The 14,409-nt window shown below is 34.8% G+C and overlaps 2 protein-coding genes across 2 annotated transcripts; both read right to left on the bottom strand.

Moving 5' to 3' along the window:
- Nucleotides 1-3,452: 3,452 nt before the first annotated feature.
- Nucleotides 3,453-6,514, bottom strand: LOC146135638 (chondrolectin-like). The gene is made up of 5 exons (XM_083396096.1): nucleotides 6,449-6,514; nucleotides 5,177-5,348; nucleotides 4,351-4,425; nucleotides 3,956-4,135; nucleotides 3,453-3,538 (listed from the first exon to the last, which is right to left on the bottom strand). The coding sequence occupies exons 1-5, from the start codon at nucleotides 6,512-6,514 to the stop codon at nucleotides 3,453-3,455; spliced, it is 579 nt and encodes a 192-aa protein (XP_083252222.1).
- A 5,424-nt stretch (nucleotides 6,515-11,938) lies between these two features.
- On the bottom strand, nucleotides 11,939-12,861 carry LOC146135637 (receptor-type tyrosine-protein phosphatase alpha-like). Its single transcript, XM_083396358.1, has 3 exons — nucleotides 12,782-12,861; nucleotides 12,278-12,413; nucleotides 11,939-12,210 (listed from the first exon to the last, which is right to left on the bottom strand). Exons 1-3 carry the CDS (start codon nucleotides 12,796-12,798, stop codon nucleotides 12,133-12,135), a joined length of 231 nt encoding a protein of 76 aa, XP_083252484.1. The 5' UTR covers nucleotides 12,799-12,861; the 3' UTR covers nucleotides 11,939-12,132.
- Between the last annotated feature and the right edge of the window lie 1,548 nt (nucleotides 12,862-14,409).

The raw sequence follows: 14,409 nt of genomic DNA, 5'->3' as shown, positions 1-14,409 counted from the left end.
TTGCTATGGTCGCCCGTACTGAATTCGCTAAAAAAGATTTTTTTAACTGTACAGCACAACTTGTTTTGTCGTTGCCGGCTGTTATGTTGCAGGACTAATTAGAAGATTATTTTTGTCCCCTGACAGAATATTACCAACTACAAAAGGTCTGGCATTTTTAGTCACAAAACTTTTGTCGTGGTAAATTGATTAATCTATGTTTTTAGTTAATCGTATATATTTCAATTAAAAAATAGGACACAGTCCATTGTTTTGTTAATGAAATTATCTCAGGTTGCGTTTCTTGTTAATTAACTTATAGCTTTCTTTGTGATCTATGTTTTTGTGATACGGATCGACAACCAGCATAACAAAACACGGCCTAAACTATTTTCAATGCCTAACAGTTGATTTTTAATCTATAAAGTTTATTTCCCGCCAATAACATCACCGTTGTAGGCAACATTAGTAAAAATAAAACAAAAATATTTTACCGAATTCGAAAAAAAGTTTTTTACTTTGCGTGTTTATAATTGTTTTTTATTCAAATTTGTTTTCTTTAAGTTTCCCAAAACGTTTCAGGAAATTGTAATAAAAACGAATTCTAAACATATTTTAGGGGCAAAAATCAACACAATGGTCCGTAACTAATTTTTTTTCCTTTTTAGTAAATACCAAAAATTTCAACTTATTGGCTGGCAAGTTATAGTTTCTGTCATTACTGGTTTATATTTTAATTAAGCTTTAAAATGATTTATTTATCGTCTTCTTTTTTTTGGAGGAACTTAGTTGAATATCTGCAATAAAGTTACCCACTATATGGGTTGTTTAAGTTGGAAGCCTGAGTATATTCAAATAAACAGCATATTATTTTTTTTTTTTCGATTAGGCAAAGTGCTAGTCTTTATTTAAACAAACACTGGTTTATTACTAAATCAAGGTTTCGTTTTGAAAGGCTTCTACTATTTGATTTGCAATTCGTATTACGTCACAATACATGGACGAAATGTTTTCAAACACCCAAAGTAATGTTCACCATAAGTTATTTCACGTATATTATTTCTAATAAATAAGACAATACAAAGAAGTTATATAGAACATCACATACCAACTGTAAGCGTTAATGTCGCTACAATAGAACAAGTGTCAGCACTATTGCTTGCAGTGAACACGAAGTCTCCGTTATGTGTCGAGGAGATGGAGTTAATCACGTAATTAAAGTTGGTTCCAACGAAATTACTTATTACGTTGGTGTTTGTTCCACTATGGGCAACAACCACGTTAAGAGGCTCGCTGTAAAAACCAGATATTGTTCCCGTGAATGTCAAACTGCTTTCCAATGCTGGTGTTCTGGTTGATGACGTCACCGTCAAGTTGCGTGGAACTGTGACGTAAAAATGCAACATACTTTTTGCAAAAATATCCAAGCAAAAAAAACATAAATAAATTTATGCACATTTATATACAAATGTCATACAGCCTTATGAAGCCGTCCGGACCATTAATAAGGCCACATAAGTTGTAATACTCTAAAGTAATCAGTTTTTTCTATCAGGGGTAAATGGAAAAAAACGTATAACAACTAACAAGATTGCTTAGGAGTAAAGTTACAAAAGTAGTTCAATTATTGCAGTAACGTTAATGACCCTACATGCTATACTTTGTTTAAAAAAAGTGCACACGTGTAGTGGAGTGACTGTTACGTCTCAGACTCGCATTAGTCCAGGGGTCAGCCACCTTTTCAGCCATAAAAGTAACATATCTTTTGAGCCATGAAAACTACATATGTTTAAGCCATAAAAGCTACATATCTTTTGAGCAATTTCTTTGGGAGCTATGTAATATTTTTCACGTTTGGGCTTATATCCGTTAAACGAAATTGTATATTGGTCTTAATGTTTTTTAACTTGAACAACGACTTATAATTCGAATATACGTGGATCAACATATGAACATTACAGCAGTACACAATCTCTGCAGTATAAAAACCATCTTGGTAAAAGCTATAATCGGATGAAAAAAAGTGATATCGTCTGGCGAAGCATTCCATCAGCATAGTGTCCTAACACAAATTAAACAGTCCGATTCAGGTCAAATGTGGGATTTCGTCGAGTTTCGAAGCCGGCCCTGGCTCTACAGCCCGTATTACACCAAACTAAAATTAACGTAGATATTCAGCAATCCAATTATAGGGGTGTCGTACAATGTATTCACTCTCAAAACATGGTTGAAAAATAATCCATCATATGCTATTCCACCTTAACAATTTTCAGTTGGCGGCCATAACAGATTTTAAATTTGGTACTGTACATGCGCATGTCGGACTCGGGACACGGGTAGTTTTACGTAGTCTTACTCGAGTCCCGAGTCCCAAGTCCCGAGTGCGACTCCAGCGAAACAAACCGACTCTTTGAGTCCTGATGTCCAAGTTGTTGTTCTTTGCCATATCCAAAATGTCTGTATATCATTAAACCTATTAACAAAATTCTTCTAAATGTTTAACTCCCAAACACCATCTGGCCATCCAGGAACAAGCAAATTACTTTTTACAACGCGCCGCATTTAAGCGTGTGTCTGTGAATTTATTAGCATTTGAACTCCTTATCGCCGTTTCCCGTGCTTATGCTTCAGCTTCGTACATTTAAATTGCTTTCGTTTTTACCTGTTGACCTTGGTGTTGACCTTGTTTGGCAAAATGACGTTACTGGTATCGGTCAACAACCACAATATAATGGTTGCATTTTTAAAACTGTCTCATACAATGCTGTGCTAAAAAATGTCTAATACAAATCCCTTTTTATGAATCAATAAAACTAATTAAACGGTTATTTTCTGACATATATGGAATAAACAGTATAGGTCAATAAACGCAGTGTGCTTACCTTACTTAAGATTTGATTTGGAGATACATAGCCTGCACAAAGCCGTTAAAGGTTCCGGTAAACACGAAAATTCCACTAAACTTATGAGGTTGGAACAGTATTAGGCCACGGTATGTTGAATGTGAATAGGGCTAATTTGATTCTTAATGTCTTGTTTATAATTCAAAGACGAAATAAATTTACTTGAAATATAATTTGTGTTTTTTACAAAGTTTAAGCCAAACTTTCATACAAGAAAGACAATTTGGATTCGCGCGAAGCAATAAAACAATTAGCATTTGAGTAATTAACACATGTCAAAATATAAGTTTTGAGTCACGCCCCTAGCTGGTAAGAAAAGGGTATAAACGAAACATATTAAACGATAAAAACGAAATCTTGCCGTAAAAATGTAACTTTGATAAATACTTAAAATACAAGGTAAACAAACAGCTAACTAAAACGGCTGATTTCACCTATGTATCTTACTGACTTTGATAGTGACATTTTTTACCCAGAAGAGCAAATTAAGAAAGATTCGTTGAAATAGTGAAGAAAATAACAAGAAAAAAGTGTTGTAAAAAAAGTCGCATTCCAAGTTTACGAACGAATTCACCCAGTTATATTTTCGCTGTAAGGAATATGTGCCTTCGGTTGTGCTTGTGACTTAATAAAATAGAAGATGTACAACCAGTACTCTAGCCAGTATGAATTAAACCATTGATTGTTTTATAATTTTTATAAACCAATTTTATAAAAAGTGGCGAACAGCTTATTAAGTGAGTCCTTTCGTATTAAACAACATATATATCGTTTTAAAAATACAGCATAACCCCATATTAAAATCTAGCTTTTAACTTATCAAAGTAACGTTTAGAAACACACACCATACATTCATGTAACTTTAAATTACTTTACCAGTTTCAACTTCAAAAAAAACAAATCTTGTAAACTCAAATGCTTGATGTAAATACTTTGGAAATGACTTCAAAATAAAGGTCTAAAACTTAAATCTAAGCAATAGTGCCCGCAATCCATTTTTACCTAAGGCATGTAATATGTCAACACTATTACGCATTTTATCCTATATTGCCTAAATGGCGTGAAAGTCTTGCCTTGGTATTCACATATGTAGTAGAATGTTCCACCACATTCCGCATTTCCCCACTTCCAAGTGTAAATGTGGCTACCTGGTGAGCCTGATTGTTTTCCAGCAAACACCATACAAGTTCCAGTGCCCGAAGGTCCACTTCCACTTAACCATCCGTTATATTCGGGTGTAGACCAGGCGCTCCCTGTTTTTACAAATGGGTTAGGGAAGTTATTTAAATTTCAAAGAACTTCTTTTCCAATGATGAATCTCACGAACGTGGTACACATGTATATTTTAAACACACCGTTAATAAATTATTTTGCATTGATATTAGAGTTATCTGTGCTATATAGGCAAATCTTAATACAACAATACAGGATTTTCAAATTAAAGAAAAACAATATATACCAAACACACCGTCATAGGTTGAAAATGTTGTTCCGTTAGGCCACTTGAAATCGTTTCCAGAACGCTCCCCGCCGATGTAAGCGTCTGAAACATATTTATTTGTTATTAATGTATATAACAGATACACAAATACCACGTTTGAAATCACATTTCAAATCAGGGGTCGGCAACCCACGGCCCGCCAATGTAATTTCTCCGGGACAACGAGTCCATTTCAAATACTTTTTGACTATTTTAAAAACTTGAATGCGAAAAATGTTATACAGTTTGTTTAGATTTTGATGCTGTTTTTGAACTAGATCAGCGCTTCTTTACCGTTGCGCTGTGGAAAGCTGCCAAGTGCGTCGTGGACAAACGGAAAACGTATTAAAAATATTGGACAAATATTTTTAACCATTATTTTTTTAAATGTAATAAAAACTCACAAGAAAGTTAAAAGAAAAACCGGTATACCAAAAAATCGCGCTTGCTTCGCTCGTCAGTGTGCCCGCACTTAATCTAGTCAACTTTATTAACTACTAAACCTATCTCGTTTCCGCAAAGTAGTTTTATTGCACTTTTCATTAGTAGTATGGGTGACGGCGTGTAAGCTCGAATTTTAAACCAAGCAAACGCTTTTTTCCCGCTTTGCGCCAACACTTTACTGCCTCCTTAAATGTCATTAAACACGTTTTTAAATGCAAAAAATCCGAGGCCCGCCTGATTTACAGTTTTTGCATTTTAATTACACAAATGTTAGTTAACATTTTGTGCGGCCCAGAGAACCTTTGAGTTAGTATTTCGGCTCGTGACTAGAAAAATGTTGCCGACTCCTGGTTTAAATCTTAGTACTCACAAAAATCGGCACCTCCCATCCACCCGTTGCCAACCTTGTTACTTGCGAGAGTGCTGAGGTGCTTTTGTGTTGCTTCGTCAGGAATACTTGCCAAGTTACCACCTCCAGCAATGCAAGCTGACTTGGCGGTTGCTTGATTTGCCTTGCTACTTGAAAGCACGAAGTTTCTTCCCTTGCATGTTTTTGAGCCTTGAAAATATACGTTTTACGGACATTGTCCAACCATTTGCATAGATTCAAATGATTTTTCCTTATATAGCCCGAAAAAAATTATTTAGCGAACCTAGTCGTGCTACTGAGGATATTGTTGAAATATCGAATGCCCAAACGGCAAAACACATCATTAATGCTTCAAATAAATTGAGCGTGTCCAACGGAAAGGTTCGTCTTTTATCACTCAAGAGAAACAATACGCAAATTTGTTTTTGTATGATTTTGGACATTTTACGAGATACGAAGGTGGGGAAAAGAAACCTTAAAATTTTTTTGAAAGGTTGAATTTTAGACGACTTTAAAACGAATTTTTTAAAACGACTTTAAAACGAATTTTAAAACGATCATATCGGGTTTAACTTTAACGTTTACCATTAAACTATTAAAAATCAACGTTGATAAAAAGCATTTGTATGGTTTAAAACTGAAATAAACAGTACAAAGAATGATGTTTTATGCTTAAACTCGAATTGACAGGAATATACGTTCTGTTGCAGTTTCAATATGTTTATATTGTAGGTTTGATGAAGCAGACCTGCAAATCGACCACGCATTGGCCGCGCAATCTATCAAAGCGATCCGCGCCCACGATTTGATAACGCTTTTCAGATAATTGCTTTATTTTTTAATCAGTGCGGACTTGCTTGTGTATTGCGTGATCATACGTTTGAGCTACACGATTGCGAATGGTTGCTCGAGAAAAACATGAGTTTTTAGGATTAATTGCTTTATGAAGTCATGTTATGACGTTGCTTTGTAACGTCATCCCAAACGAATTGTCATTGAGCAACAGTATGGGCCCACGTAATTGTTTTCTTGTGTTGCGGTCCTTGTACCATTTTAGGTTGTGCACATATGGTTTGAAGCGATCGCATATAAATAAAAGAATAGCACGTTTTTTGATAACAAACCGATGTTTTTTGTGAGTCATATTTCATCGTTAAAACACAAATTCACCTTATGTTGTCCGATCTGCTTGGCGGCCATAACAATTTCAACATTTGGTACTGCGCATGCGCATATCGGACTCGGGAGTCTAGTAGTTCTACATGGTCTTACTCGAGTCCCGAGTCCGAATCCTTTCGCCAATGGAACAGACTGTTCCAAATGTCCACTAATCGCCATTTCTAAGAAAATCCTCGTAGCAAGCCAGTCCGCTGAACCAAATGAATCCAACTAACGTACAACATGTAGCTAGATATCTCCTTTCTCCACAATAAAATCACTGCATTACAATTTAAATATCACCGTTGTTTATATATACTGTAGGGTTGATGGCCTACAGACTGTTCAAACACCTTACGAGTAGCAAGCTAATAAGTTCATTTTTGAGCTAAAAAAGTGAAAAATTGTAATAAAACAACCATTTCCCAAAAGATGCTGTAGAACGTTTTAGACAAAGTTATGTACACAACATCACATCACAATAACCAAGTTTTTAATTGATTTCGCCAACAGGTGGCGCAATAACCAAGCGTCCATTGGTCCCCATGTTCCTTGGATCCCGCAAAACGTAAATTGGAGTGCACAAAGATGAACCGTGCAAAACACTTGTTAATTGTATCCTTTCAATGTGCTAGGTATGTCATCTATCAATGTAAATATGCCGAAAATGCCCCGACTATGTTACGCTTTTTTCGCGATGTTATCTTGTGAAAACTTCCGAGCAATATTAGGCTTTAAAATGAGGAGGTATGGCGATACACCAAAAGTAAATGGTCTTTAGCTAAGATCATTTCTTTATATTTGGTTTTCCTTGTGATTTTTTGGCCAATTTTGTAATAAAAAACAAATTCCATGGATACCGCACTTCCACTAAGCGTTATGGTAACCCATCTTCCCAAAACTTCTAATTTAATATCGTTACAAAATATCAAAGCATTTTATAAGGTTTTTCCATAGTTAAACTCTTGCAATTTCAATCCTGCTTCTTTACCACAAGTGACACTTTGTTAAACATATTTGAACAACATAATTGTCAGGTAAACTCAAACGGCCCGTGGAGATCTTTCCTGGCTTGGTTTTGGCCCGCGACTAGAAAAGTTTGCCCACCCCTGTGTTAAACCCAACCCAAGACAGGTGAATGGAATGATTCGACATAAACAGGTAAATGGAACAATTTCGCAATGGTTTTGTTTTATACGTAATTATTTGATGTTTTTCCTTTTTAAGGTAATTTTATTCCAAAGAATCGCGAATCATTAAAATAACAGCAAAAGGGTCCGCCACGTAACAATTTTTGAAAATATGTTGGACCATATTTCAAAAAACCAAACTATATATGTTTTTAGGAATATAAAATTGCATAATATTGCCCTTCGCCTTTTTTTAAAAAAATAGGCAAATTAATCTGGATATGTATTTTTGTAACATTTTCATGCTCGCGGTTGAAACCAATTGTTACATAGAAACGTTTCATATATTATACTGCAATACTACTCTTCCAATACTACTCTACCATGTTGCACACAAACCTACGTTTAAATCGATTTTTGGTAAACTGTTACTTGTCATACTCAGTTGCACAATATCGTAGTGAAATAATTACCAAGTGTTTTGCGAGGAGTTAAATTAGGACGACAAAATTTTTAATCTAAAGGTTGTATTACTAACAACTGCGCAGAAAACACTAATTTGTTTAAACCCGCAAAGTATGATTAAAACAGAATAACAAGCCAATCATCTAAACAACTGTAACAAACGTATAGCAAGAAAATAAATTGCTGCTGTTATTACTATAGTAGCATATATTAAAAACACAAATGGAAATAGTTTAGAGAGGGCCACTCCTGATGTAATGGTAGGCCACATGTGGCCAGTGGGCCGCAGGTTGAGCATCCCTTAAGCCAGGGGCGGGCAACATATGGCCCGCGAGTCCGCGACGGGATTGTGAGCTTCTCGCAGACAGTTTGCGGTCTTACATGATATTCTGGCCCGCGGCCACATTCTGCCGCAATCCCCCACTATTTGCTTACTACGTCAAATTATAGAGATTGTTAGTTAATCAAGATTTGGTTCTCGGGTTTCTTTGTGTTTTTAAATTCTTTATTTCGGGTTAAAAGTATATTTAGAATTTACAACAAATATTTTTCCATGGATTTGCCAGGAAACGTAAGTTTGACAAGAAGTGTCGCGAATTTAAAGGATTGGATGCCCAAGTAGGCTACTTTTTCACCTAAGTCGGCAAGAATCAGATTTTTTCGAATAACAAAATCTGCCTGAATCCGAATGGTGAAAAACAAACGATTATGGTTCCACATCAATGATGAAGAATGTTTGGATATTATAAGATAAATATATGTCGCTACTAAATGCATCATCAGTATAATATAATAAAAATAATTTTATGTTAACATCCAAAAAACTCATTTTCGGTTCACTAAAGTTCCATACTTAGTTTATTCTTCAAGTCGACAAAAAAGCAGTATGTTTGATGTGCAATGAAAGTGTTGCCGTGTTTAAAGAGTACAACAATAGCCGCCATTATGCGACAAAACATGGAAGATTTGACAGTAACTAATCAGGCCCGACAATTACTTGATTTTCACACATTTGGCCCGCCGACCGGAGAAGTTGCCCGCCCCTGCCTTAATCTATGCATAATGCGACGACTGTTTCTAAAAAATCATAACAAAATTGTAAAAAATTAAAAAAAGATTTACTAACGTGGAACCATGACAAACTACCTTAGGAAAGTCCCTTAGGAAAGTCAATCTTCTTGACTTTCCTTACAAATTGTTTGATTGTGTTAATGTTGTTGTAAGATTATTCTTAAGGTATTGCGAGTATATAGGGTTGTATGATCAACAGGACAACATAATATTTGCGACCCTCATAAGATATCGTAAACTTCAAACACACAACCTTTTTCAAAGGTATGATAAATATTGCTTGACGAAATTAATACGCTGGTCATCGCGTTAAAATGTATTTAAAATAAAAACAAAACCAGAAAACTAACCTGTTTGTCCGAAGCACAAAACTACGAGGAATATTAGACAAGCTATCATTTCATTCATCGTGAGGCTAACCATCTACCACAAATTGTTACATGGTAGTCAGCATAGTTGTTGCCACTCCGTAACTAAACTCGAAAATGAGTCCAACTGGTACCTAGCATTCGATTTTATACGCAAACTAGAAGTCGCAATGAAAAAAAATAAACTAGTAATGAAGAAAAATAAATCATTGCTATATGCTTTGCGTGAGGCTTTAACGTTTAAATAATGATATGTCCAATGTGGCTTATAAACCCTGGGTATCGGCAAATTATTAAAAGTAAAAAAATCTTTATCAGCGTCTCACAAAGTAAGGTCAACCAATTGATCTCCTTGAAAATTTTAGGGGTTACGGGAGAACCGGGAATTATTAAAAAAAATTCAAGAGCCTCCACGTAGATTTGTTGAAAATATTTTCGAACCACTAAGCTAGACGATAAAAGCTATAGATTCTGGAAGTTTAAAATAGTAGAATAATATTCTTCGAGCATATATTTTATGTTTTTGCGCGGCAAACCGCTGTGGGATTAAAGCACTTTTAAAACAAAAATTTAATTCATTTAATCTAGGTTATTGCATGATTGAAATGCTTAAAGAACGCGATGTGAAAAGTAAAAGAACCCTGTTACTTGTTCTCAACTATAAAAATCTAAATTACAGGTTAAAGTATGAATATAAATAATTTAGTTTTACGGCTTGGCTTGTTACTTTTATATCATCATGCCAGTATATCATATTACACTTGGACAATGTTAAAATTGATATATAAATAAACAAATTTTTTTTCTGCACTTTAACAGTAAAAAAATCCTTTTAACTGAAAAAAATTGTCAACGTTAAATGACTGTTGAATTATTTTAAGGACGGAAATATATATTAAATCGATTAAAGAATAACACGCGAAACGCTTTTTCTCAAACAAAGGAAGCGAAGCACTAAAAAATCGTTGTAGTTTATTCGAATGTATTTTCGAAATGTTTTATGAATCATAAAATATATATTTACATGATGTAAATAGTTGACATGCTCCACTCCAGGGGTCGGCAACCTTTTTTGCACTGCGGACCAGTACAACATATATAGCTTGCCGGGTGTTAAGGGAGATTGTAAAATGACTCTATTGTTGTTCTGTTAAAAGTGTGCCGCGAAAGAGTTTAAGATTTTTTTACTGTGCCGCGAGCCAAAAACGTTTGGGAGCCACAGCTTGAAACCAAAGAACGTGTTTTCAATATAAAAATACATTTAAGTGTTTTGACTTTTTTCCGGCTTTTTACGTACATTTTGAGTTCAAATAAAAATTGTAATCTAGAAACCTAACTGCGGACCGGTAACGAACTCCTCGCGGACCGGCGGTTGCCGACCACTGCCCTAATCGAGTCTAACAACAAAATAGTGATTTTTTCTCAACATGTAACTTAAATTGCTGACATTTAAACAACAGTTTTTAAAATTGAATTATGGGGTATTTGTGAGTATAAAGGGTTGCATGGCCAACGAGACAACCCAATATTGACGACCCTTGTATAATATTGTAAACCTTCACGAGTAGCGACTATACCAACCGGCATATTTTTTCAACAACAATCAAAACTAGAAATAACAGCGGATTGTGGGTTGTATCTTTTTTCTAACTTACATACCTAAACAGAATGCTTACATACAAAACAAACAGGTTCCAATATAGCTACTCAAGAGCTATGTTTATCAGCAGCATACAGCGTTGGCAAGATCCGCCAGATCTAATTCTGGATTGCGCTCCCGTGTTTATTTGTATTATGCTAATACCTAAGAAGGAAATAAAGCTACTAGAAGAAGGCATGCAGAAAAGCTACTAGAAGAAGGCATACAGAAAAGCTATTAGAAGAAGGCATACAGACAAGCTTCTAGAAGAAGACATACTGAAAAGCTTGTAGGAAGAAGGCATACAGAAGCAAAAAGAAGCAATATTATCCATCTGTGATTTTACTGTATGTTTAAATGAGACTCACCGCATGCTTCATACCGCTGTCTGTCAATGTTGGTTCTGAAATGAAAAAGCCAACATGAGTTAAAAAGGCCACTTTAAAAACGTCGGAATAGAAGTTTAACGTAGCGGTGTTAAATATAATCACCACTCACCTGTTTTAAGTTTCCAGATGTGAAATTCTCTGTGAGAACAGAATTAAACTTTTTATGACTTCTCTAGTTTTGTTACTGCTAATACTAGAGTCGATACAACAAAAGTTCACAAACACCAGTACAAAGTTATGGTACATTTTAATTTAATTTATTGCACAGAATGATAATATCTGACAAAAAGAATGTTTATACAGATATGGTCTTCTTAAAACATCAAGTGCATATAATGTTTCAGCTCCTAAAAGTTATAAGATGCAATATAAGTGCATAACTAAAATAACGCGATAAATAGACACTGATATAAACCTAAAAGTAGCTTTCATTAAAATGACATAATATACCATTTCTACTAAACAAGATTTTCAGATTTTGCCATAAATCATTTGGTAGATTTACGCCTTAAAATAGTTTCAAACAAACTGTGTTCCTGTTTAGAGCCCACACATAGACATTGCAAATTTAACTTGTTATACGACTGCCAATCGGCTTCAATCATAAAGCTCAAATGAACAGCCCGATAAAATACTCAAATAAGTAATACAATATTAGATGAAAATACAACAATACATGCTAGCCTACAATACAATTTAGATTTGCCATAAAATATATGCTTTGGTCGGCTACAAGTCATTTAGTGAAATTGGCGTAGCTTGAAAATGAATCGATGTAAGATTTCATCAGTGAATAGCAGCATTCGTAGTGGGTCTGTATGGTAAGTTAATAAATATATCACAAACACATGTATTGCAAAATGGAGTAAACAATGCTTCACCTTATCTAAGCTAACTCCCGGCAAGCAGTCCTGTGTGTCTTTGAACGCCCGATAAACGTCCACCATCATCTCAGCTTTGTAACGTGCCACCAAGTTCCAACAAATGCAAAACAACGCAGGACGAGTGAAATCGTGTCTAAACGAAAAATGGCAATAGATTACATCGCGCTGTTTCACAAAAATGTGGAAAATAAAATAACGCAAGGTGCAAACCAGACACAATTTTATAATGCTGTTTAAAATTCTAAACTAAAAATTGTTGTGTTGGCCTTATGCACCACATCGGGTTCCTTGCCAATTATTAAGTCAAATTCGGTCATAGTTTAAGACGACTATAAAAGAGGTGTTTCTAATAATAAACATTGTGAAGCCAAGCAATTTACCAAAACAAACTGATTACATAGAAATTTGCTGAGGGACACAACGTGTTTAGGAACACAACAAGTGCATAATTTACAAATGTTGGTGCAAATCAGTTTTGACTGGCATACAGCAACATCTTACTTGGCAAGCAAGATCATGTTCTTGTTTGAGTTGCCTTTCAGATACGAGTCGATGACAGAAAATACATTGAACAAATCCTCGTTTGGTAAACCCTGGTTTGACCAACTGTCGAACTCAAGTTGAGTTATAGGGACCTAAGTGTTGAATATATTGTTACTTTATTTTAACCTATTTTAGCACATTTAGAACAAGTGGTAGAATGTTGTATAACATATTTGATACGTAATGTTCACTACCATCAAACAACAAAGAATAACATCTACAAAATCAACTACCAAAGTGTTGTGGCTAAGAAATATCTACACATAATTCATTTAAAGTTGAAATCATCAACGAAATATCAAAATGTACGGGAACAAGCGAATATTTACTTTACGAGGCATACGTTTTCGGTTTAACAAAATATAACAATCAAATGAACTTTACTTTTAAATAGAGTTTGAATCTTGAAACATTACAACGCAATACTTGCCGTGATTCCACGTTGCTTGCTCTCCACAGTGAAACGTGTTTGGATCACTGATTTTTCCACACATTCAGATATCTTGCTCACAACGATGTCTCCAAATTCCTGGTTGGTGTTGGGCGGTTGAGGCCAATGATGAGAATCAAGCTACGATTATATATATGACAAAATATTACAAGCGTGACCAATTTCTTTATTAAAGAGGGTTTAGTGTGAAATTCTGTTAATAAGAGTCACACAAACTATATGTATAGCTTTCCATGTTTAACAATCTAAGGTTTTTTCTCGCTCTTAAAACATATAAGAGTAAAACATTTTAAGCTGTAAAAGCGCATAAATCTTTAGGTTTCACCTATACTGCCATATATATGGCAAAATACTTGACTTACCCTTATAATATTTCTTTGTAACATCGCAAATAATATGTATTTATTCAATTATCTTATTTTTCTTAAGCAATACAGACCTTTCCCAACGCAACGATGAGTCCAACTTCCCTCTCAAAAGTGATCGACCAAAAGTCTTCAACCTTGTCTTTGTTGGGTTGGGTCGAAACGATAACACCTTCCACTCTTGCATAAGTCTAAAATTATAAATTCAAAATCGTTAGTTTATGTTTAGTCCATACCCTGTCTTAATAGGCTAACACTGCTTACCTCGACCGTGTAGGCGGAGAAATTATCCGAATTTGGCTTATCTGCAACAAACAAATCTGCTTAAACTGGTAATTGCTTAAATACGGGGCAATTTAAAGGTTAAAAGCCTTATTGAAATACGTTACCTCACGTCAAAGTTTGCGCAATTATATCCCATTCTGTTTTGCGTAAGGATTTCAAAGTATATAGGAAGCGGATAGAAAAAACAACACTTTTTTAAGCTTAGTCAAACACATACTTACATTGAAGAAGGGGTAAATCCTTGATCCTAATTGGAGATTTTGGTCGGTTGTTTTCTATAAACTTTAACTTGTTGAATTCCACGGATATTGTGTTGTTGAGAGGATTCCTAATACAAGTATATTGAACTTTAAATAATTTCTTAACAAGTGTATTGCAATATAGTGAACCTGATTATAAAACATTTAATGATAGCAAAATGCAAAAAGCATTATTCGCTTTTTGATAGCATATTCAATCACTGTAATTATCTATAATTTCCGTTA

This window comes from Ascidiella aspersa, chromosome 8 (assembly GCF_963924565.1).
Source record: "Ascidiella aspersa chromosome 8, kaAscAspe10.2, whole genome shotgun sequence".
NCBI lineage: Eukaryota > Metazoa > Chordata > Ascidiacea > Phlebobranchia > Ascidiidae > Ascidiella > Ascidiella aspersa.
The sequence above is the reverse complement of the archived record's forward strand: the minus strand, read 5'-3'. Positions and strand labels throughout refer to the sequence as shown.